The following is a 26,121-nucleotide window of genomic DNA, read 5'->3' on the forward strand; positions in this document are numbered from 1 at the left end:
CCATTTATAGAGTCTCCTTGCCAGTCCTGGCGAAAACAAACAAACAAACAAACTGTAAACCTTGTGGAAACACTGCACATAAAGTTCGGTGTATAATTGTATAATTATTTCATGGTTCACTGTTGAATTGCTACTGAATATGTTTGAGTTTTGTGGATTTGTGTGTAGAGGTTTAAGATGAGCTATAGTTAAATCAGCTGTAAGCATTTGGAAAAACAGTAAGGGATCAACTGTGATAAAATTAACAGTCTGTATCAATAATCAGTTAGAGAATAAGACTTGAATGAGTGTATCATTACAATAATGTAGAGAACTGTTTTTAGAGTTGAAGCAAAAATGCCATTTTAAAGCATAATGTGCTTGTAGTTTTGCACACTTGGTCTAAAATGTAGATATGCGTAAATAGTTTAGTGTGTGTCAAGTACACATGTAACAAATGTTCTTTGTGTGGGAAGAAGAAGACAGGGTCGGCGTTGAGGTAAGTAACAAATATTTTTATTTTCAGTCACAACTGCAAGGACAGCTCCCACTATGTGGCCGTCGTTCAGCTCTCTCTCCCGACTGTTCCTCCCGTTCTCCTTAAGACTGGTGTCTCTCCGGTCCAATCACTAGAATAAACAGGTGTTGCTTATTATTTCGGATTGGCCTGCTGATTAGCCGCCGGGCTCTGAGCATGCTCTCCCCCTTTATTGGGTATTCGATCACGCTTACCTCTCCACATACCCCCACCGCCCGCCTCAGGCCGGGGAGCTGTCCGGCCGTTCCGCTCCTGCCACCTCCTGGGAGAGAACCGCCCCCAGACCCCGATCGGACGCGTCCGTCTATAAAATAAAGGGGAGAGCAAAATCAGGAGCGTGCAATAGCGGCCCCCCACAAAGTATAGATTTTACCTTTAAGAAGGCCTGTTGGCACTGCTCCGACCATTGGACGGTATCCGGTCCCTCCTTTTTAGTGAGATCAGTCAATGGGCTGACAAGGGCCGAATAATTAGGAACAAACCGCCTATAATATCCTGCCAGCCCCAAAAACTGTCTCACCTCCTTTTTGGTCTTGGGTCTCGGACAGGTTGCAATAGCTGCAGTCTTATCAATTTGGGGCTGCACCTGCCCGTGACCTAAGTGGAAGCCTAGATACCTTACCTCCACTCGCCCAATTGCGCACTTCCGTGGGTTGGCCGTGAGCCCGGCCCGTCTCAGCGCCGACAATACCGCCCTCAGATGTTGCATATGCCGCTGCCAATCATTACTGTAAATGATAATGTCGTCTAAATAAGCAGCGGCATATGCTGCGTGAGGGCCGAGTATTTTGTCCATTAGGCGCTGGAACGTCGCCGGCGCCCCGAACAGCCCGAACGGAAGCGTCACAAATTGGTGCAATCCAAACGGCGTAGTGAAGGCTGTTTTTCGCGGGATATTGGAGATAAGGGCATCTGCCAATAGCCCTTCGTTAAATCCAATGTCGAGTAATATCGAGCAGCACCTAACCGGTCGAGCAACTCGTCAATACGCGGCATTGGATAAGCATCGAATTTCGACACAGCATTCACCTTGCGATAATCCACACAGAACCGGACCGAGCCGTCCGTCTTAGGTACCAAGACAATCGGGCTGGCCCAGTCGCTGTAATTGAGATCACTGACTCGTCGTGTGACCACAAACGGCCCTTGCCACTTGGCGAGTAATTTAGAGCTGGAAGTGGGTAGCAGTACAAGTACTTTATCTCCCTGTGAAAATTTACGGAGTTTAGTGCCCTTATCATATCGCCTGCGTTGGTCATCCTGAGCCTTAAGCAAATTCTCTGTAGAGAGCCGCCCCAGTGTGTGGAGTTTTGCTCTAAGGTCCAGGATATATTCAATTTCATTCTTACTATTAGAAGGCTCGTCCTCCCAAGCCTCTCTAACAACATCCAAAACCCCTCTGGGCTGTCTGCCGTAGAGAAGCTCGAAGGGGGAAAACCCCGTGGAGGCTTGGGGAACCTCTCGCACAGCAAATAATAAGGGCTCCAACCACTTATCCCAATTTTTCGCGTCCTCGTGAACGAATTTACGGATCATTGATTTAAGCGTGCGATTAAATCTTTCCACCAGCCCGTCTGTTTGTGGGTGATAGACGCTGGTGCGAATAGATTTAATGCCCAATAATCCATAAAGCTCGCGCATCGTGCGTGACATGAACGCGGTGCCTTGATCAGTGAGAATCTCCTTGGGGATTCCCACACGGGAGATGATGCAAAACAGTGCCTCCGCAACGCTCTTTGCTGAGATATTACGGAGCACGACTGCTTCCGGGTATCGGGTTGCATAATCCACCAAAACTAATGCAAACCGATGCCCGCGTGCGGATCGCTCTAATGGCCCGATGAGATCCATACCAATTCTCTCGAAGGGGATCTCCATAATTGGTAAAGGGCGCAACGGCACTTTTGGGGTGGCCGGCGGATTTACCAGCTGACATTCACTGCACGCAGCGCACCATCTGCTGATGTCACCGTGAATGCCCGGCCAAAAGAATCGGGTCATGAGGCGATTTAGTGTGGCCGCCTGACCTAAATGTCCGGCCATAGGATTAGAATGAGCCGCCTGAAAAAGCATTTCCCGGCGGCTCTTTGGTACTAATAACTGGGTTGTATCTTCTTTTGTCTGAGCGTCTTGGGTCACTCGATACACCCTATCATTAATAACCGCAAAATACGGATAGGAGAGGGGTCGATCAGGCTGGAGGATTTTCCCATCAATAACTTGCACTCTTTCGAGTGCATGTTTTAGTGTATCATCACGCGACTGCTCCAGGGGAAAGTCTTTACACCGGGAAATTCCCAGCCCTTCCCCTGAGTCAGCGCGTGACGTTACTGCTTGGGATTCCCCCAGCTGAGCGACACGTCCCCTATCCGGCGATTTCTTCTTCCAAGAAACACCCGCACATAAAACTCCCAATAATCTATTAAATCCAGGCCAATTAGTTCCCAGAATTAGCGGGTGTTTGAGGTGCGGGTTAACCGCTACCTCCACTCTATGCTTTTTCCCCCGAAATTGAATGTCTATTGCCGTTAGCGGGTAGTGAATTACATCCCCGTGTACACACCTTACCCTTATCGTGCGGCTCATATCCAAAGCCGGGTCTTGAAGCAAGCTTTGGTGGATGGAGGTCTGATTACACCCCGAATCCACCAAAGCTTGATATGTACCCCCTTTAATACTCACAGGTATCCGGTATAGCCCGTCGCGACCGGGGGCGACTGCTGGCACATCGGGCAGGCGGACCAATGCACCCACCTCCATCACGGAGCAGTTCTCTGGTGCATGATCCGCCCCCCCGCAATGCCAACATGCCGGCCCAGACCTTCCCGTTATACCCCCGAGGGCAGCAGGACCAACTGATTGGGCCGGAGAGAGACCCGTCATAGCTGTAGGCCCGCCCATGCCACGTGCCTCCCCGTCTCTATCCCGATAGGTGCCCCAGCGATGCGTTCTGCGCTGGGGCTCCGGGCCTGGGATCCGCCTCCTGGGAGTCGGTATGGGCGGTCCCCTCGATCTGGGCCTGGGGATAGGAGGAGAGAGAGAAAGAGGAGGGACAGGGGGAGAGAGAGAGAGAGAGGTTACTTCGCCAACCCTGGACCTCGCTACCAGGTGATCCTCCGCCAGCTGGATGGCCGTTTCCAGATCGTCTGGTCGGTGGCACTGGACCCACTCCGATGTTCGGGAGGGAAGGCGGGCGATGAACTGTTCCAGTACCACAGCGTCGACGATCTGATCGATGGTCCGGTCATCCTGCACCAGCCATCTGCGGCAGGCGTCACGGAGCTGCTGGGCGAATATGAAGGGCCAACCGCTTTCCTCCAGCTTCAGCGACCTGAAGCGCTGGCGTTGTTCCTCCGGATTGCGGCCGGCCCGCTGAAGTATGGCTCGTTTCAGGTGCCATAATTCAGGAGATCCTCGGCCGGTAGCTGCTGTGCGGCGGTCTGGGCTTCGCCGGACAGCAGCGGGATGACTCTCACCGGCCAATCGGCCCGGGGCCACCCACACGCTCCTGCCATCTTCTCAAACAAGTCTAAAAAGACTTCCGGGTCATCTTGCGGCCCCATTTTGTGTAGTGTGATGGGAGGGTGGGTGGCTGATGTTGATCCGGGCTGGATCCCCTGCTTCAGCATGCTCCGGACGAGCTCGCGGTCCTTGCGCTGGGCCTCCATCAGGACCTTAAAGCGCTCCTCCTGCTTAGCTCGTATGTCCAGGATCGCCTGGTGCTGTTCACGGTGGAGGACCGCGAGCGCCTGGATCACTTCTGCAAACGGACTGGTTGACGGAGTGGTCATCTTAGCGGCGAGGTCTCTTCTTCTTCCCCGGATTTCGGCACCACTGTAACAAATGTTCTTTGTGTGGGAAGAAGAAGACAGGGTCGGTGTTGAGGTAAGTAACAAATATTTTTATTTTCAGTCACAACTGCAAGGACAGCTCCCACTATGTGGCCGTCGTTCAGCTCTCTCTCCCGACTGTTCCTCCCGTTCTCCTTAAGACGGGTGTCTCTCCGGTCCAATCACTAGAATAAACAGGTGATGCTTATTATTTCGGATTGGCCTGCTGATTAGCCACCGGGCTCTGAGCATGCTCTCCCCCTTTATTGGGTATTCGATCATGCTTACCTCTCCACAACACATCTTTTTCACATAGACACCTTGCACACAGCAATTCCTGTCTAACCTGTTTTGGAGAAGGACAAAGACGAGGAATACAGTGAGTTACTGAAAGTGAGCTGTCAGCTTGTTTCAAATGAGTTGTATCTCTTAACTTTTTATTTGGAGGTCTGCAAATATTTTAAAACTCAATTAAATAGTCCGTCTCTGCTCATGCTAAGTTTGATTTAGGTTGTGTTGCTGTGAAACTCATAGTTTCTCAGTTTCAGTGCATGGATTATATGGTATACAGGACTTCGTTCACTAAGATGTAAAACTATCAAGACCCTCGATCAAGACTGAAAGGTGGGTCCATGATAATAAGATACATCTGATGTACATGTGTGCAGTTTACAGCAAGATGTAGTAATTTGTATCTGAATAAGTCAGTGTAAGTGAAACTGAAACCAAACTCAATAAATAAACACATTTACTACATTTCAAATCTACATTTACAGTGTTTTTAATCTACACTGTAAAAATGCTGCATTCCACACAATCCCTTCATCTCATCTCAATACAAATTAATCAAGTTAACTTAATAGTGAACAATTTTAAGTTGATTATAAAAAACAATTTAGTTGTCCCTAAAAAAAAAAACCTTAAGAACTGTTTTTTCAGCTTATTTAACATAATTAGTGCGTCCGGTCCTCCAGAGCGGTGCGTATTGTTGCAAAACTTCCTAAAAGAGCAACACAGTCGTGCAGCACGTCTTTTTCAGGATGGCGTTTCTGGTTGCGAGGGTTTCCTGGCTCCGGATGATGGGCACGATCACTGCATTACATGTTTGGGGGTCCAGCATGTCAATGTGGTGCTCGCGGGCGGTTCATGTCGTCACTGCGATGCCATGACCATTGCACAGTTGAGATCGCGGCTAACTTTGATAAGAGAGCGAGCCACCCCAGTCGCCTTCTGCTCTGCAGCGGGCGCTCGGGCAGATCTGAGGGTTCCTCCAAGCGCTCCATCCAAGCTTCGGGTACTGGGAGTGATCCGTACAACCAGATGTTAGCTCTCACGCTCGCTGACACCGGAGATCAGATGTCCTCCGCGGCATCATAGGGTGGGCTTTCATTGTTCGAGGATGATCCGGACCCGCTCGCCCCCTCTGGGCAAGTGAGTGCCGTCAAAATGGATCCTGAAGCGGACATGTTGGCCGTGCTTTCTCGGGCTGCTTCGGCCGTCGGGTTGGAGATGGTTCATCCCCCAGCCCCGCGGTCAGACCGACTAGATGGGTGTTACGTAGAAGACCAAAAGGCGAAGCCTTTGAAGCCTCTCGTCCCTTCTTCCCGGAAGTGCACAGTAGGCTCACGCAGTCCTGGAGGGCACCTTTCTCTGCCCGTGCTGCGTCCGCCTCCGCCCTCACCACCCTGGATGGTGGAGCTGCCAGGGGGTATGAGGCGATCCCGCAGGTGGAGCGTGCCATTGCAGTCAATCTTTGCGGTCCGCCCCATCTCCCGTCCAAAGCCTGTAGGTTATCTGCCTCCCTCGGAGCTACAGCTTAAAAGGCTGCGGGCCAGGCAGCTTCCGCCTTGCACGCGATGGCCACCTACCAGGCGCTGCACGAGGGTGGGTCTAACCCAGGCTTGTTACACGAGCTGCGCACCGTGACTGACTATGCTCCGGACTACTAAGTCCGCCGCGTGTGCGCTGGGGAAGACGATGTCCACACTTGTGGTCCAGGAACGCCACCTCTGGCTAAACCTGGCTGATATGCGCGATGCTGACGCCCAGGAGTTCAAGACGGTGAAGGAGCAGTCGGATGCGATGGGCAATGTCATCTGTCGGCGGGACCGTAAGCCCGCTCCGTCCCCTGCCGAGCCATCCACCTCCGCTGCTCCTCGCCGTGGGACCATCGAGCACGCAGGAAGCCGGCAGCCCCTCCTGCCCAGGGCGCCGCTAAGTCCGGTAAACGGACCGCGAAGCGTCCCTGAGATAGGCCATCCGGAGAGGAGGAAATTTGCTCTTTCCCTGCTGGAGGGCGGGGCCCATATCCCAACGTTACTTTTCAGTGCCACCAAAAATTTGAACAAAGAGCACTTTTCCCCTTCCCCGGATGTCACAGCTCAAGCCCTGCCAGTCTGGGACGCGATGCCTCTCAACTCGCAGGGTCTGCATGCTCCGCCAGCGGCTCACGGGCGCTGGGGGGACGGTCTCCCTCCTCCCAGCCCCCAAGCCCCCTCTCCGGAGTCAGGGTGCGGAGCCAGAGAGAATCGCTCTCCTCCAGCTCTTCTGTGGGACCCTCGCGCTCCCTGGATCAGCACACCCGCTCCGCGCTGCCCCTCCGTGGGTACGTCAGCGATTGCTGCGATGACATCATTAGCGAGGGCTCTGCCTGCCTGGTTAGCGCGAGCCAGCTCCTCGCGGTGGCTCATACGCATGATCAGACTCGGCTACAAGCTTCAGTTTTCGAAACGGCCTCCCAAGTTCACGGGTGTATATTTCACCAGGGTCAATCCCCTGTCTGCCCCTGTCTTGCGAGAGGAGATTGCTGCCCTCCTGGCAAAGGGTGCAATCGAGCCGGTACCTCCAGCCGAGATGGAGAGCGGGTTTTACAGCCCGTACTTCATCGTACCCAAAAAGAGCGGTGGGTCACGGCCAATCCTAGATCTGCGCGTTTTGAACTTCTGCCTTCGCAAGCTGCCGTTCAGAATGCTTACACAGAAGCGCATCCTCCGATGTGTTCGTCCTCAGGATTGGTTTGCAGCCATAGACCTGAAGGATGCGTATTTTCATGTCTCCATTCTTTCACACCATCGTCAGTTTCTGCGGTTTGCGTTCGAAGGTCGAGCATGGCAGTACAGGTCCTCTCCTTCGGGCTCTCTCTGTCTCTGCGGGTCTTCACCAAACTCGCGGAGGGTGCCCTAGCGCCCCTTCGGCTCGCGGGCATCTGCATACTCAATTATCTCGACGATTGGCTGATTTTAGCCCACTAGCGGGAGCAATTGATTGCGCACAGAGACGAGGTGCTCCGGCATCTCCGCCTATTGGGATTGCAGGTTAACTGGGAAAAGAGCAAACTCGCCCCGGTGCAGAGGATCTCTTTTCTCGGGATGGGGCTGGACTCGGTCACCATGGTAGCGCGCCTCTTCGGAGAGCGTGCTCGCCTGTTGCTAAACTGTCTGAGGGAGCTTGACAGCAAATTAGTGGTCCCACTGAAATATTTTCAGAGGCTCCTGGGGCATATGGCATCCGCTGCTGCTGTTACGCTGCTCGGACTGCTCCATATGAGACCACTTCAGCACTGGCTTAAAGATCGAGTTCCAAGACGCGCATGGCATGCGGGTGCACACCGAGTCTCTGTTACTGCGCTGTGTCGCCGCACCCTCAACCCCTGGAACGACCCCTCGTTCCTGCAGGCCGGTGTACCTCTGGGACAGGTGTCCAGTCATGTTGTTGTCTCAACAGATGCTTCCAGCACAGGCTGGGGGGCCGTGTGTCGCGGGCATGCAGCTGCGGGCCTGTGGGAAGGTGCCCAGCTGCATTGGCGTATCAATCGCCCTGAGCTGTTGGCAGTGTTCCTTGCTCTCCACCGTTTTTCTTCGGTGTTGGAGCAGCAACACGTGCTGGTCAGGACGGACAGTACGGCGGCGGCAGCGTATATCAACCGCATGGGGAGTATGCGCTCTCGCCTCATGTTTCAGCTCGCCCGCCGTCTGCTCCTCTGGAGTCACCCGCGGCTGTAGTCGCTGCACGCCATTCACATCCCAGGTTTGCTCAACTATGCAGCCGATGCGCTCTCACGGCAGCAGATTCACTCTGGAGAATGAAGACTCCACCCCGAGTCTGTTCAGCTGATATGGGCGCGATTCGGGGAGGCCCAGATCGATCTGTTTGCTTCCCCCGAGATCGCTATTTGCCAGTTGTTTTATTCCCTGACCGAGGGCTCTCTCGGCACTGATGCACTGGCCCACAGCTGGCCTCGGGGCATACGCAAGTATGCGTTTCCCCCAGTGAGCCTGATCGCGCAGTTACTGTGCAGGGTCAAGGAGGACGAGGAACAGGTTCTGCTAGTTGCGCCCCTTTGGCCCAACCGGACCTGGATATCAGAGCTCTCACTCCTCGCAACGGCCCTCCCCTGGCAGATCCCTTTGAGAGAGAACCTACTTTCTCAGGGACAAGGCACCATCTGGCAATCTCGCCCCAATCTCTGGAACCTCCACGTGTGGTCCCTAGACGCGAGGAAGACTTAGGTAACCTGCCATCCGCGGTGGTTGATACCATTACTCAGGCTAGAGCCCCCTCCACGAGGCGCGCCTACGCCCTGAAGTGGAGTCTATTTACTGAATGGTGTGTCTCTCGCAGTGAAGACCCCCGATCTTGCCAGATCAGTGTTGTGCTCTCTTTCCTTCAAGAGAAGCTGGATAGCAGGCTGTCGCCCTCCACTCTCAAGGTTTACGTTGCCGCCATCTCCGCTCACCATGACGCGGTGGCTGGCGGCACCGTGGGAAAGCATAACCTCATCATCCGGTTCCTCAGAGGCGCTAGGCGAATTAATCCAACTCCTCCCCCCTCTCATGCCCTCTTGGGATCTCGCCCTCGTCCTCACGAGCCTGCAATTTGATCTCTTCGAGCCACTCGATTCAGTATCCTTAAGATTTCTGTCCCTGAAGACAGCTCTGCTGGTCGCGTTGGCCTCCATTAAGAGGGTCGTGAACCTGGAGGCATTTTTGGTCAGTGACTCGTGCCTGGAATTCGGGCCGGATTTTTCTCACATTATCCTGAGACCCCGCCCGGGTTATGTGCTCAAAGTTCCTACCACTCCCTTTAGAGATCAGGTAGTAACCCTGCAAGCGCTGCCCCCGGAGAAGGCAGACCCAGCCCTTTCCTTACTCTGTCCAGTTCGCGCCCTGCGCATTTATGTGGACCGTACTCAGTACTTTAGATCTTCTGAGCAGCTCTTTGTCTCTTATGGTGGATGGCAGCAGGGAAGTGCCGTGTCCAAACAAAGATTATCCCACTGGATTGTGGAGGCCATTTCATGTGCTTATTTGAGCAGAGGTCAGCCGCGTCCCCCGGGAGTGCGTGCGCACTCCACTCGGAGCGTTGCACCCTCTTGAGCGTGTGCACGCGGCGCCTCTTTAACAGACATTTGTAGAGCTGCGGGTTGGGCGATACCCAACACATTTGCAAGGTTTTACAATCTGCGAGTGGAGCCGGTTTCCTCAAGGGTATTAGGTAACCCTTGGTGATAGAGGAAACAACTGGGTGGGGTGTTGTAGCACGCTTGCGGTGCCTTTTTTCCCCTAACACGGAGAGAGGTGCACCTTTCTGTCTGTCAGTAAAGTTCCCCATTCGGTGAGCCCTGCAGATTCCTCCGAGGCCCCCAGCACTGACTCAGCGGAGGAGTCACTCGCTGGCCCACTACGTTAGGTCTGCCCGCTGGTCAGCCCGTGTTTTTGGGTACAGGTGCCTGCTATGTGTGATCCCCTCTGGCGATCCCATATGCTTATTTCCGCCACAGTTAAGTTCCCCCCCCTGGGTGGACCTGTGCCTTCCGCTAACCACCTTCTTATGCGCACTCCCCATCCTTAGGGTTTGTCCATATGTAATTCCATTTTGTCTCCCTATTGGGTGCGGATGGTCTCCGCAGCGTCCTCCCTACCGGGATTGCACGCTTCCCAACGTACTGTTGTATTTCCTAGAATTATCTAGACGCTAGCGATTCCTAAAAAAATATACCTATTCCATAAAGCTTCTTTGAAGTGGGGATAAATTAGGGCCAAGGGCACGTTGGAGGACCGCGTCTCCCATGATTTGGGTACGCCACGCTTGCCTGACAGCCCTCTCATCAGAGGCGTTGGTAAGGTGCGGTCATTATGGCACTTTCAATGGCTCCCATACGTGGATTTAGAACATCAAATCCACTTATAGCACTGGAGTTCCCCAACCGAAGGGGAACGTTCAAGGTTACTAAAGTAACCCCCGAGGAGGGGAACGAAGATGCTATTCTCCGTCGCCATAATGACTGTCCCTTAGCTGTTTAAAAGTCTCTTCAGCTTAAAAAGGAAGGCGTTTGCTGGCGCCAGGTGTGCTTATATGCTCAGTTAATTGGCAATGAAGCACACCTGCGCAAGCTTACGCTGCCAATTCATTGCTTTCATTGGCCCGTTCAATACTCTTTCAGACAAGCGGCTTCTGAACCGAATCTCCCATACGTGAATTTAGAACATCAAATCCACTTATAGCACTTCCGTTCCCGTCCTCGGGGAACGAAGGGTTACTTCTGTAACCTCGAACGTTGTTTATGTTTATTGCCATTATTTTTAAATAAATTCATTTAGCAGGCAGTTTTATTTAACACCAATTTAAAAATAGAGCTATTTACAAATACAAAATAGATTTTAATTATTGATTTTTTTTAGCTAGTGTTATGAGAGTTTCATCAGCCAGTGGTTGTTTCAGTGTCAGTGTCTTGAATTTGATGTGAGCAGTAATTTGAGATAGGGCTGAGCTAATAAATTATATCATACTGAATTGCAATAAAATGTATTTAGATAATAATGATTAGCTCCAGACATTTTTACTCAATATTAAGTCAATCACATAGAGCAATATGCGACAGCTATGGCTGTGACGGTAACTGATTGTTTGTTATTGCCATGATGAAGCAAGAAATCAAGCAGTATGTTGTTTAACCGCAAATATATAAACACATACATAGGCCCATATATAAGGCATATTAACATTTACTCAATGATCAATTGATTGTCGGTAACCCTTTCAATCGATGGACCTTATCAATGACCGTTTAATCGTGGACATTTAAAGAATAAGTTATGCTTTGTGCTGTGACACACGCTTTACTTATTAAAATAATGATCAAGTGTGTTCACATTACCATATGTCGTCACTCTTTTGATATTTGGGATGCATAAAACCCTGTTATGCACAGATCTTGGTTATATCTGCCGGTGCTCCCAACTATTAATAGATCTCGGTTATATCCGCTTGTGCAGTCGTTAATACAAAATCAGGTAATCAAAAAGGCTACAATGATGTTTAATTATGGGTGGGTTGCACATAGATAAGATCAATCATTGATAATGCAAACTTTTAACTACTTTGTCTACGGCAACCATAAAAACAGTTTAATCTAGGCTGTTATTTTATTTTACAAGTAACAAAAATAGATTATTTGAAACTGAATATTTCACTTTTTTTGTTTATAATGTTAAATTAACCATTTTGTGTTTTACCTGCAGACCCTGGGGTACTTGACTTCACCTCAAATTTTTGTTCTTCTTGTTTATTTTCTAGATAACTGATTAACAAAAAACAGGGGAAGCTGAACTAACACCCATTGAGGAGAGAGTTGCCTCAATTGTGGGTGACACTTTACTGTCTGGAGTAGTATCCATGTCTGTGGGAGACACAGATGTATTAGAGCAGTGGTTCTCAAACTGTGGTACGCGGGCGTCCTCCTAGTGGTACGTGGAGGAATCGCCAAATAATAAAAGAAACAATTAAAACTTTTAATCCTTTGATGCGTACTGTAACATCGATGTGATCAGCATTGGCTGTTTTCTGAAGTGTACGATCACAGCGCTGTGCTTAGAATGTTTATTTTAGTGCACTGTGTCATAAGCGGCTGAAAATCAGTTTCCGAAGTTTAAGTATTGATTCTGTGATTCGACTGATGTGAAAAGTGACCAATCACAGTCGACCTTGTCTAGTTTTGAAAGAAACGTAAGGGCGGGACAAAGGCTTTCTGTGTTGCAGAGACAGAAAAAAACTACTTAAAAACAAATGTTTTGTTGGAATAGCGCTTGTGGGATGTTTTCACTACAGAGATGTCTAGCAGAGTAATTAAAACGCGGACATATTTTCTGCCTATTTGAAGATCTGCATACACGTTTCACTCTCAGACAGCGAGTCGACTCGCCTCTGACCTGTCACTCTCCTCTAAATACATTCTGAATGGCGGCGCCGGAATGGAAGTATTGCGCAATTATTCATATCTGCAAATGTGGCGAGTGCTTTATTTTAACATGAGAGCTCATTTATGTACATCAATCGCTAAAACAGATATGCGAGCTCTTAAATGGGCTTTTTTCAAATGAACTGCAAGTACTCTCATCATCGCGTGTGTGCTCAGATTGAATACAATCGCGATCTGTTCACTATTAAAATAGAAATTATTTATCTTTGCTCCTTGACAAAATTTTGTCACAAACTATGAAGTATTTAGAATTAGATTGATGCATGATCGATAACAATGCTAATGGTCTTCTTATTTGGCTGTATTGTGAAGTGAAACTTACTTTTAGCAAAGGTGGAACTTTTTTAATTTCTATACGACAAAAGAATTATGCTGGAAATGTTTCTGGATGAGGTATTTGTGTGATTTATACATTTAGCTGTATTCATATCTGTCTTAAAGCATTACAGGTCAAAACAATCTGTTGTTACTTATTGTTTATTTAATAAAATTAACAATAAGGCTCTTAAAGCACTGCTTTGATAAATGTAGTGTTGTCATGTTTCAAATACCTCAAGTAAAATGAAGTCATTTGTTTTATTATTATTAATCATTGAAGTCATTTGTTTTATTATATTATTATTATTTATTTTTTATTTTTTTTGCTGACAGTGTACTTGTATTTTTTGTAAAGTTTGTATTTAAGTTTAAGATCAAGTGTAAAATAAAATTTACATGTGATGTACAGCTATTTATGAAACAAATTTGCCATATTGTAAAGACAAATAGTGTAAAATATGTAAATAAAAGGCTAAATTTTATTCTTTTCATCATATACTTTAATTATACCTTTCAAAGCTTGAAAATATTGTTTAAAAAAGGGACAAAAAGTGTCTCTGTGGCCTTAAAGTTCATGTGGTAGTTTTACCAGTGCTATTTAAAAAAATTAATTGTCATGAAAGGAAAAATCAACCACACTTCCTTTGTTAGTGCAAAAAAAGTGAATTTTTTTAACGCATTAATTATTTCAAATTAATCGCATGCGTTAACACGTTAATTTTGACAGCACTAATTTTTAAACAATGTTTATAGAAAATAAAAGAAGGCAAATCAAATGTATTATATATATCAAGCTCTTGTTCTCTCCAGACTGGATTATTGCAGCTCTCTACTAGCCGGGGTAACTCTATCAAACCTCTTCAAATCCTTCAGAATGTAGCAGCACGAGTGGTCTTTAATGAAACTAAAAGAGCACATGTCACTCCGCTGCTCATCCGCGATTTCTGGCTTTGCTCTTCTTATCTGCTCTCACTTCTGCAGATGTATGTGCCTCCAGAAACTTGTGTTCTGTGAATAAACGTTGCCTCATGGTTCCATCCCAAAGAGGGAAGAAAACGCTTTCCAGAACTCTCGCGCTCAATCTGCCCAGTTGGTGGAATGAACTCCCTAACTGCATCAGAATGGCAGAGTCACTCGCTGTCTTCAAGAAACCACTAAAAACTCAACTATTTAGTCTCCACTTTTCTTACAAATATGCAATTCCCTCTCTGACTCCTCCACTAACTACAAAAAATGAATAATAATAAATAAAAATCCTAATGCTTTGCTTCTTACATTGTCCTTAAACACCTGAAACCTTGCCTACAGCCAGTGGCGTAGCGCAAAATGCGGAGGCCCCCCTGCAGGGATCGCTGACGGGGCCCCCTGATGAAGAGGGGGGGGGATACGTCATAGGTCAATTTGCATATCACTGACGTCATCACGTTTACCGTTTCTGTTTGTTTAACAGCCTCTGGTTAATAAAGGGGTATTTATAATTGCACTACACTTTATATTAGCATGTTTATTTAACTAAATGTATTGCTGTTTGAATACAGCAGGGCCGGAGTGGGATGACACTAATGACACTATCACGTATTTTTTTTCAAAAAACAGCTGCTTTAGAACTTCAAATGTTCAACAACCCAAACAGTATTATATGTCTTAACAATAAAAATGAAAAAAAAAAAAAAACTACTCAGACGAGGATCAAACCCAGGTCTGCAATGTCATAGCCTAACGCGCTAACCACTGGACCACAACAGCTGTGCAGTAAAGAGTGGCTCGTCTGAGTTATATCATCATTAACCAGGCTGCGAGAAAATAGATAAAAAGAGCAGAGCTTTGGTAAAATAATTAATAAGAAGACTGTGGTCAAGTAAAAAAAATAATTAATGTAAAAAGTGTGACTGCTGAGAGCAACAGATTCTGGAGCTAGGGACAACGGCCCTCGCGGCCAAAAAACGCACCGGCCCACCGGGAATTCTCCCGGTCCTCCCGATTAGCCAATCCGGGCCTGGAATACAGTATGCCATTATAGATGTGTAGTGAATGTGCAGAAATCTCTCATATGTAATAAACTCAGACAAGTTCAGAAACTGTCACTAAAATATCTTTGATTGTGAACAAGAAAAGAATAAACGCTCCAATTAAATTGTTAAAATAAAGGAGAAGCAGATCGGTTTGACTGTACAAGGGAAATACCTTCACACTGCCTGTGCTAAATCATTTGTCGTCGGTACGCAGAGGGGTGATCTGCTCTCGGCTGCAGGTGGGAGAGGCTGCTGTACGAGGACTGACTGGGCCGCCTGTCAGTGCTGTGAGGCGGGGGAGGGGCCGGCGGCATCACACGCAGCTCGTTGAGAAGAGTAGAGATGGTACAGTATGGACAAATGACAGTCTAAAAAAATCTCCAATAACACACAAAAAAGTCGCTAGATTTGTCGCTAGGGGGGTCTGAAAAGTCGCTAAATCTAGTGAAAAAAATGCTAAGTTGGCAACATTGGCGGCAAGCAATCAGAATGAAGTAGTCCACCGCTTGAGAGGTGTTCAGAGAACACAGACCTGTGAACTTTGGTTCCGACCACAGTTGTTCCCAAGAGTTTGATTATTTCGGTTGCCGGTGGATTTTCAATTATTGAAAATGGCGACAATGCGGGGCCCCCTAATCACGCGGGGCCCCCCCGCGGTGCGTGCCCTGCGGGCCCGTCCGCTACGCCACTGCTTACAGCACTTATTCAATGTTGCTCTTATAGTTGAGTAAATTGCTTCGTTGTCCTCGTTTGTAAGTCGCTTTGGATAAAAGCGCCTGATAAATTACTAAATGTAAATAAAAATGTAAATGTATGATGAGCGAAAGGCTTTGGTGCTGGCTAGACAGTACAAATTACAAATAGTGCAGATACAACGACAGTGCAAACTACAGAAAGTGCAAAATACAGACAGTGTAAATACAACGACAATGTAAAATTGACAGTGAAATGTGCAATGAATAGGTGTCCACATAGTTGTAGGCAGTGTTGTTTCAAGTATGGATTGGTTAAAGTGCAGTGCATGTTACTTATTGATGGTGTGCAGTGATGGGTATGGAAGAGTCTGTGTGTGGTGTGTTAAGTGTTCATCAGCCTGATAGCCTGAGGGAAGAAGCTTTCTTTAAGTCGGCTGGTGCCTGCTCGGAGGCTGTGGAACCGTCTGCCTGAGGGTAGCAGAGAGAAAAGTCTATGGCTTGGGTGGCTGGAGTCACTGATAATTTTCTTGGCTTTCCTCATGCACCGTCTGGTGTAAATGTCCTGGAGGGAGGGAAGCTCACCTCCTACAGAGCGTCCAGCATTTCGCACAATCCTATGTAGGCCTTTGTGATTGCTGCTGGTGCTGTTTCCATACCAGGTGGTGATACAGCCAGACAGGATGCTCTCCACAGTGCAGGTGTAGGAGGAGCAGAGGATGTGGGGGCTCATTCCAAACCTCCTGAGACACCTGAGGAAGAAGTGGCATTGTTGTGCCTCAGCACCGCGTCTGTGTGGGCAGTCCATGTCAAATCCTCAGCAATGTGGACTCCAAGAAACTTGAAAGAGCTGACTCTCTCCACTGGTGTCCTGTTGATGGTGAAGGGGGTGTGTTCTCTCTTCTCTCTCCTGAAATCCACCACCAGCTCCTTGGTTTTGCTGATGTTGAGTGAGAGGTGGTTTTCCTCACACCACTGCGTCAGAGTGTGCAACTCCTCTCTGTAGGCCGTCTCATCATTATCGGTGATTAGGCCCACCACCATTGTGTCATCAGCAAATTTAACAATGACGTTGGAGCTGTGTTTGGCTGTACAGTCATGTGTGTACAGATAATACAGGAGAGGGCTGAGAACACAGCCCTGTAGAGCACAAGTGTTGAGTATCAGTGTGGATGATGTAATATTGTTCATTCTGACCTCCTGGCTTCTGCCTGACAGGAAGTCCAGGATCCAGTTGCACAATGAGATGTGAAGACCGAGAGCCTGGAGCTTCAACAACAGCTTGGCAGGCACAATGGTGTTGAATGCTGAGCTGTAGTCCACAAACAGCATTCTCACATATGTGTTTTTATCAAGCGGCAACCTCCCGCTCTCCCTCCGAAAGCCAATACGGAAGTAACTAAAACTGCAATTCATCCGAAATTGTGCTAGTCGTGGCCGCTCCTGGCTCCAAAATAGAGCAAATTTCAATTGAGCCCATATATGTCATATTCAAAAACATTTCCCTAAAGCTTTCTTTCAGATGTTGTCACATAATAGTTGAAGTGGTTTTGAACTACATTTTGTAATATAATTCCCAGTATTTATCAAATGTGTGTGTTTTCTTCTGGCAGAGCTTATTATTCACTGCATGTGAGACCATTTGTTTGGGAGAGTTTGATTAAAAAGTACTAAAATTCAGATTTATCTGTTATCTTTAGTTCAAAAAATTATGTGTCTTTTCCACATGATGAACCTGCTATATCATTTATTTCTTTTTATTAGGTTCACTGATGTACAAACAGCGGAATCTGAATTTCTCCCATATGTTGCACCTGAGATTCTAAGTGGTCAACTGTATGATATGAAAAGGTAATACACTAGATCTTTATTGTTTAGTTTATGTATATATTTATTCCAATCATATCACTTAGCTGAGTTTAAAGCTATTTAAAGGGCCATGAAACCCCCTCGTTTCAGCAGGGTGTTTTCACACCTCTACTTTGGAAAAAGTCAGAAAAGTGGGCGTGTCCAGCTCTGTTTAGGGGGGAGTGTCGGAGGAACTAAAGTGGGATGTTGTGGGAGTGTCTATTTGGGCACGCGCGAGTTTCAGTCAAAATACACACACATGAGAAAGTGATGGTGTTTAACCTACATGGACATCTGTAGTCAAATTATTTGCCAAATTATTAAATGGTGGACTTTAACTGCAGTTTGGCTCTTTCATTCAGGGAATTCATTCATGCCCCTCGCGACAAACGAGATATTTGATTTGAGGATCTGCTCTAAGCGTGTATTTTTCATGCAATGTTTGATACCGCACGGCAAATGAGAGAAAAAACACTCTGCATTTCCCGGAAACTTAGATGCACACGGCAGGTAGCGTCAGAAAGCCGCGTGTGTTATTCCGGTCACAAAATGCGGTGCTATGTTTGCACCCAGTGCAATAGTTAATTTAATTCGATACGAACAAACTGAATAAACAAAGAGCACTGGTCGCTCACTTACCAAATCTGTAGAGACAGGACAATCACCAGCAACTAGAGCCGCGTCTTTATGAAGAGGAGACTAACGTTACAAGAGAATCCGGATTTCAGCGTTTGCAGATGAGAACAGCTCTCAGGTAAACAATGTTCCTCCTTAGACAGGTAAGTTATTGTTGTCGAGCGTCGCGTACACTGTTAATCCACACGTGATCCAGATGAACTCTCACAGAGAGAAAATGAAAACGAAACTTAATGGCAGCAAACTATAAAAGCAACACTTCACGCTTGTTTTGCCAACACAACGTGGCGTCTCTGTGGCGTAAACACGGTGACAGTAATGAATATTAATGAAGTTGCACAATAGAGCACGCTGATTGGTTTGAACCAAGCCTTACTCATGCATTAATGCATCACACTGTAAGACGTAATAAGACACACTCTGGCACAGACGTCCAGTCTGCACGCTGGAATACACGCTATTATGTCATGACCGTGACGCAGCTTCAAAAATTCGTTTCAAACAGGAAGTACGAATTTGCTTGAAATAACGCAAAAACAATCAATTTACACTTTTTAGTGAAATATAGGTGTCCTAATAGTGTTTTTAGCAGTGTGGGACACATATACGACTGTCAACAGCTCAAAACATGTGTTTTGGTGTTTCGTGACCCTTTAATGCATAGTGCTTGGCACATTTTCAAGCTAAAGAACCTAACTACAGCTGTCAGCTAAGGCACAACCAGGGTGGTTGAACCTTGCCACAGCGCTGGTAAGAGGTTTGCCAGGCTCCAGCGTGAGCGCACCATCATCAAGGCTGACCAGCAGTTGATACGAGTTAGTTGTTTTAACTCAAAGTGAGATCCATGTTTGTTTGTTTGTCATTTATTTAAAGTCCTACCAACTGCTTATTTTCATTAGTTCTAGTTTTCATCAAGAAACTCAGAAGAGATTATTAAAAAGATACTCAGGAGCTCTTATGAATATCTTCCTGTGAACTTCTCTGAGGATCTGCATGAGCTGATAAAAGACACCCTTCAGGTTAAGCCAGCGGACCGTCCGTCTGTCAGTGAGATCCTAAAGAGGCCTTTTATCATCAAACACCTTAACAAAATGGTAAGTCTGATTACTAATGTGTAGATCAGTGGTTCTCAATCCTAGTATTCACAACCCTCTGCTATGCATATTTTGCATGTCTTGCTCGTTTAAAACACCTAATTTAGATAGCCAGCTCAGTAAAAGAGAGCTACAAGAAGGAACCTTGTTTATGTTCCCTACTGCTGGCCTGTGCACATTGATTGAACTTGTTGGATTATTCATTTATTCACTTTCTTGTCAGCTTAGTCCCTTTATTAATAATTAATCCTGAAGAGTTATGTAAACATAACCATGAGATGTGCATAGTCACATCTTTACCACTTAAAATTGATTATGTTTCTTTCAAACTTAATCATGGCAGAATAACCTGTGATGATGACACTGCAGGACGCTTAAGGTTGAATGAAAAAAAAAAAAAAAACAGTTTTGTTTATCGGTAAAATAAACATGAAATGTGCAGAGCGCTGATTTAGATTATGAAGTTCAAAATTATGGCGACGTGGTGGCGCAGTGGGTAGCACGTTCACCTTACAGAAAAGAAGGTCGCTGGGTCAGTTGGCATTTCTATTTGGGTTTTCTTCGGGTGCTCCTGTTTCCCCCACAAGTTCAAATAAATGTGGTACAGGTGAATTGGGTATGTTAAAATTGACCATAGTGTGCACGTAAATGAGTCTGTATGGATGTTTCCTAGTGATGGGTTGCAGCTGGAAGGGCTATGCTAGATTAGTTGGCAGTTCATTTCACTGTGGCGACCCCAGATTAATAAAGGGACTAAGCCAAAAAGGAAATGAATGAATGAAAGAGTACAAAATTATTATTATTATTATTATTATTGTTTGTAAACGAGAGCATACGTTTTAGACACTAGCACTGATTTTACCAAATGCATGTTAATTTGATGTTTTTATTTTTTTTCAGAGCAAACAAACTATAGAAGAGCTTAATAAGTACTTCAACACAACAGTCGGCAGTCTTGCGGGAGGAGTGATAGGACTGGTTGGAGGAATCTTATCTGTGGTGGGACTTATTTTGACTCCATTCACACTCGGAGCATCTCTGATAGTGACAGGAGTGGGAGTCGGTGTAGCAACTGCTGGTGGAGTAACAGCTGGAGTGAGCAACGTGACAAAGATAGTTAATCAGCGTTCAAACCGGCAAAATGTCAAAATGCTAATAACAATGATACAAGAAAAAATTACGTCCACAAGTTGCTGCATCCAAAACATACAAATAGCAGTTGGCACTAAACTTAAAGAGTTTCCTGAAAGCGATCAACCACAGTCAAATGCACAGTCTGGGAAAAACAGTGATAAACAGACTTTGGCAAGTGGAGCTCGACTTGGACGAGGACTGGCAGGAATCTCAGAGCTTGCCCGTTTAGTTGAAGTCGCATCAGTTGGGAAAGTTGCAGCTCAGACTGCAAGAGTTGCTCGTGTAGCTGAAGTGGCTACTGGAGTTTTATCTGGACTGTTCATAGCTGTTGACGTCTTCTTTATTGCTCTCGACGCCAAAGAAATTCACGACCTCCGCCAAGATACAGCTTCAAGTGAGGCTCAACAAGAACCAGAAAATGCAGCATCAAATAGAGGTCAAAGCCCAGAGACAACTAATGACACGTCTGAACAGAGCAAGACAAAGAATCTGACAAACACAAAGAAAACAGAGCAAGAGCTGCGGACTGAGATCATGAAATTTGTAAAAACAATAAGGGAGACTGAGAAAGAGCTGAGCAACATTCTTGATGAATTAAGAGAAGAGCTGCAAGAACTACAACCAAAAATACCAAACTCATATGATGATGATGATGAGCTGATGATGATGATGAACAGGAGTCGCCTGTCCTTTCAGTAAAGGGTTACCATGTATCTTGGGCTTTTATTCTAGCCTTCTCGTAGATCAGATGTACTGCATAATACTAGCAATGGCAAGGTTGTGGGTTTGCTGTCCCGGAAAGCAAGAACTATTAAAATGTGTACTTTCGCTCCCTCACTATCTTTTGGCTTAGTCCCTGATTTATCAGGGGTTGCCACAGCGGAATGAAAGGTCAACTACTCTGGCATGTGTTTACACAGTAAATGCCCTTCCAGCTACAACCCAGCATCATACTGGGTAACATCTAAACACACACTCACAAGCTACAGCCAATTAAGTTCATCCAATTTACCTTTGCACATAATTTGGACTTGTTGGGGAAACCGGAGAACCCGGAGGAAACCAACGCCAACACAGGGAGAACATGCAAACTCCACACAGAAATGCTAACTGCCCAGTTGGGACTCAAAACAGTGACCTTTCTTGCTGTGAGGCGACAGTTCTATGTAAAAATATAAATTTAAATGTCTTTTTAAGACGAAAGTAGTTTGTAGTCACCACTTCTGAGGGAAAAACATTTCAAGAAGAAACAAAGCATTTCCAAAATCATTAAAATTTTGCTTAATCAACTTATAATATAATGTGATTACTATTTATGTTTTGATAACTAACAAAAAAAAATGGAGAATATATATATATATACACACACACACACACACACACATGTATGTATGTAACAAGTATGGCTAATCAGACACATAATTATTCTCCTTTTATTCAACAAATACACTGGCAACGTCTGCCCAGGAAAAGACTGGATGGTCAGTTGTAATCTGATTCCAAGGTATTTACGACACAAAGGAATGTGCTCACAGCATTGGACAGAGACACGGTCAAAACTTCTATAAGCTCTGGGCTTAAGACTGAGGCCGTACTCACACTATGTACAGTTGCCTCGAACCGGGCCAAAGCACGCTTGTCCCCTCTCCCGTCTCCCCCGACAGCCCGCACTCACACTAATCGGGCCTGGGCAAGCTTACGTCATCGCTGCTGCGCTGTTCAATGAGCGCTCTCGCTCAGCACAGCTGAGATTGCTCTTGTTATATCGTTTCAGTCATTTGTTATGCAGTGACATGCAGTCAAAAATTTCGCCAAACAGTCCTTATGGATGCGGTGACATGCAGTCAGATATTTCGCCGAACAGATCCGCCACTTTTGGCGCTCATAGACAATCATAAAGCCATCGTGCTGCAGGAATGAGGAGGTTTGCTGAAGGGCCGGCCAAGTTAACCGTGCTTGAGCCCGATTCACCGCACTTACACTTCTCAAACGATCCGGGAAATAGGCCTGAACACGGTACGGATGGCATAGTGTAAGTACGCCCTAATGTTGTAATGTAAACTTTTACTCTCTCTTTATGTATAATCAGGTGTTTTGCAACATTTCTCTTGCTTCTGCATTAATATTATGGTTTTAATTCTTCTGCAATCAATGTTTAACTTTGCATTGTGGGATGCAAAATATGTGTATTGCAATGGCATGAATCTTCAACCCAGTGCCTTAAATGTAGACAGGAATGCACCAATGTCTATGAAGTGACGGGCCTTTCCGATGCACTGTCTGTTCTGAAAGACATTATTTCTGTTGACTGAACAATTTGGTTCACAACTTTGGTTCCATTAAGTATTGAAATCGTGAGAGCAGCTTTTGCTGGTTGTTTGAGTGCTGTTCAGTGGATTCTGATTGTCCATTGTGTTCATGTGCTCAACAGATATAACAGTGACTGGCTACAGCAATTTTTGCTTCATGCTTCTCACTAGGTGCTTACACAGAAAACACAAAGTAATATATTGGTCTATTGGACACTCAAGGCTTTGAAAAATGTCTAATTGCTGAAATGTATAAAAATATGAGTGATTCACTAATAGATCAGCTGATAGATGTAGATTTTAAACAATACAGTTTGTATCTGTGTAAGCACTCAGTGAGCAGCAAGTAGCAATGATCATTGTAGCCAACCACAGTCATATCTGTTGAGTGCATGACCACAATGGTCAATCTGAATCCACTCACATGCATTGAAATAGAACATTTCACATTTTTAAAAAATTTCAATACAGAAAAGTACCCCCCCCCCCCTTTTTTTAACTTGTGGTTTATGCTGTGTATCTTCTTGTTGTGTTGATGAGATCCAGTAGAGCTTGTTTAAAGTATAAGAAGTCACCGTTTACGGCATTGTTATAACAAATAGAAATATCTGGGTACAGTTCAGCGTAGTGGTGTTCAACGCATTCTCTTTGTCTGCCTGAGGAAAAGGGATCTCTTCCAAAGATTGATTGTCTGGTAAGCGAAGGTCTCAGTTCTGTCTCATAAAGTTCAGCAGCTTCATCGGCATGTGGCAACAGTTCCTCCGAGATTTTATTTAGACACCCACCCTTTGCCAAAACATTGGGAATGCCTTTACCTAAAGTAAAAACTGTTAATAAGATTGTCAGTTCTTAATCTTTAATACTTAAATAAAACTGTGTTATTTCAGTATACCTGGAATCCTGTGTTCATTCCAAGCTTGTACAACTCTACTGATGCCTAGGTGACATAGCTGGCATGTGAAGCTGGAGATACAGTATCTGACAAGGTTGTCCTCCATATCCAACGATTCTTGGTCCACTAGCTCTACAAGTGCTGTTTTGAGTGGATAATTAACCCTATTATTTATCTCTGGCCACATCCTTTCAACTGTGTGGTTCTGTAATTGTGAAAACAAAAGAACAATAATGAAATACAGGATACACTATATAATGTGAACACATGAACAGCATGATCTACATTTGTAGTAATTCATTTTCCTTTAAAACGTCTTAGATTTATAAGCATGGTTTTGAAAGTTGTTACAATCATCAATGTGTATATGGTCTAGCACAGTTCTGAAGAATGAGTGAGTTAAATTTTTTAGGACTGACACATGCTATAAAACCCCCTTTTCACAAGATTCAAGTCATTGCCCAGGGATAACAATGTTGAGTTTTGAAAATTAATATGTATATTTAAACTGAGTTAATATGTGGACAGCACATAAAATTTGTGGAATATTTTCAAGGCAGCACAAATAATTAAATAAATAAACGTATCATCCTTATGATATCTTTTATTTGAAAAAAAATATTAACATTGGTGTATGTACATTTATAACTGCAACTTTGCCTTTTTATATGCGCCAGGAGCTGATTTTTTTATACTGAAACATTTTGCAAATCAACCTTGTGCTGTACCTTAGTTGATTGTGTTTGCATGTAGGGTTGTCTCTCTGGTCTGTTTCGGTAACTTTCAATCATTTCTTGAATGAACAAGGATAAGTAAAATTCCTTTCCATGATCCACTCTAATTTGGTCCCACATACCATGGTTAACAACGGCAGATCTGATAAATAATTATGATAATAATAATTAATATTATTACAGTAATAAATATTAATAAACTGCAAATTCATCTAAATAACTGACCTGTAAACATCCTCATAAATTAAAAGATTGTTCTTTATTGGCATAGATGAAAAAGAAACAATTTTGCTGCTAAATCCTTCAATCGCCAAGACATGTGTTGCTCCAAACATAGCCAATTTTTCATTTTGGTCCATGTGCAACTTATGTCCCATGCACTCTGCAGTATTAGGAACTGGATTCAGGTTACGTGCACCCTGAGCACACGAGTATGGATTAATATATTACATTATAACATATTCAAGACATGGTCACAAACACATATAGTAAAATGAGCTTAAACAACTCTATTGAGTAATAATGACTGCGTTATCCCACTTTATTGGACAGCTACCCAATATTTTTAACTGTAGCCTATTTATCAAACATGCACATACTTACATGACATCATGCTTCATGGTATGGTTGTTGAATTGTCCTCAACAATCGTCCCACTCTGCCCTCACCTGCTCGTATCCCAGTTGCTGACAGGTATCCTGTCATGAGTTTTCTGCCAAATGTTGGCCCTGTCTATCAGGACACAAAGGTTATATTTAATTAAATGTTTGTGTTGTTGGTACAGTAATTAGCTACCCAAACAATGAATTATAGACATTACCTCACTTATGGCATTAGCTATTGCCAGTTCTACGTGGGAGTCCGATGTATGTCCTCTTCTTACAATGTTGCGCTGTCCACAAAACCTTCGGATACTCATTTCAGAACAACCGCGACCAGCACCGTGTTGAACTAGCATGTCTGAGATCTCTGAAAATGTTGCTCCAGTTTGTATACTATTAGAAATAATTTGCGCAAATGGCTCAAGTGTGGACATGTTTCCCGAAGAAAAAGGCAGGCAATTAGACATAGCAGATTAGTTATAGGTATAATGAAATACAGCGAACTTAGGGTATTTATTGTTTTTGGTATAATTAGATTGAATAATACACTAACTATGATTAAACGAATATAGAAAAATAACAAACAAACCTTTTTTTTATTTTATTTGTGCGTTCAGTAACAATAAAACAGTGTTTTTCATTGTTTTGCTTTCAATGTTACTTTACAAAAACTTTTGTTTTCAATTAAGCATCTTTATTTAAATTTTGTTTTTCAATTTAAAATCAAAAATCGAATGAACGCAACGTACACAGACCTGACCAGATATCTTCTTATCCTTTTCCTAGGATGCAGGAAGGAAGCATTGCAAGCAGTTGGCCTTGTCTGTCTGAAAATTACAAGCAATAGCAGCACAATATGCATCATATCAGTGTTGTGTATTCCCAGTTGTGTGTTATGAGCGGCAGTGGGCATGCAAACTTTTGACATCACTGAAAATAATAGTGGCCCCCATAGTCTTAAAATATGTACAAAACAATGTGGATTTTTATTGGGGGTTTTTTCTACATATTTCATATATAAACATTAACATTACATCAAAATTACAGATCTTGATGTACACTGTTCTCTTAAAAAGCAAATAACTGTACTTAACTCAGTGAATTCAATGCAGTAACAAATTATTTGGTCCAAAACTATGTATTTGTTTCAATGAAAGATTTATATATCAAGAAAAACAAGGCAAAACAGTTAAACGGGATTTTAGAGGAATAGATTGGTAAAAAAAAAAATGCTGGGTTGACACGT

The 26,121-nt window shown here is 44.9% G+C and overlaps 2 protein-coding genes and 1 pseudogene across 2 annotated transcripts; 1 reads left to right on the top strand and 2 right to left on the bottom strand.

Moving 5' to 3' along the window:
• Positions 1–475: 475 nt before the first annotated feature.
• LOC141375432 (uncharacterized) lies at positions 476–4,308 on the bottom strand. The gene is made up of 3 exons (XM_073908890.1): positions 4,164–4,308; positions 712–4,032; positions 476–608 (listed from the first exon to the last, which is right to left on the bottom strand). Exons 1-2 carry the CDS (start codon positions 4,306–4,308, stop codon positions 1,361–1,363), a joined length of 2,817 nt encoding a protein of 938 aa, XP_073764991.1. The 3' UTR covers positions 476–608; positions 712–1,360.
• LOC100534694 (uncharacterized) lies at positions 3,621–23,534 on the top strand. The gene is made up of 4 exons (XM_073907892.1): positions 3,621–4,402; positions 17,391–17,477; positions 19,010–19,204; positions 20,105–23,534. Exons 3-4 carry the CDS (start codon positions 19,202–19,204, stop codon positions 21,035–21,037), a joined length of 936 nt encoding a protein of 311 aa, XP_073763993.1. The 5' UTR covers positions 3,621–4,402; positions 17,391–17,477; positions 19,010–19,201; the 3' UTR covers positions 21,038–23,534.
• LOC137496257 (uncharacterized) lies at positions 21,756–25,369 on the bottom strand (annotated as a pseudogene).
• Between the last annotated feature and the right edge of the window lie 752 nt (positions 25,370–26,121).

The sequence above is a fragment of the Danio rerio genome, chromosome 7, assembly GCF_049306965.1.
Source record: "Danio rerio strain Tuebingen ecotype United States chromosome 7, GRCz12tu, whole genome shotgun sequence".
In the NCBI taxonomy this organism is placed as follows: domain Eukaryota; kingdom Metazoa; phylum Chordata; class Actinopteri; order Cypriniformes; family Danionidae; genus Danio; species Danio rerio.

Bases quoted from the DNA above. Each gene is read 5' to 3' on its own strand.
- LOC141375432 (XM_073908890.1), bottom strand. From the start codon at position 4,308: ATGACCACTCCGTCAACCAGTCCGTTTGCAGAAGTGATCCAGGCGCTC. The intron at 4,033-4,163 runs GCGAGCTCGTCC...TTGTTTGAGAAG, and splicing joins GGAGGCCCAGCGCAAGGACC to ATGGCAGGAGCGTGTGGGTG.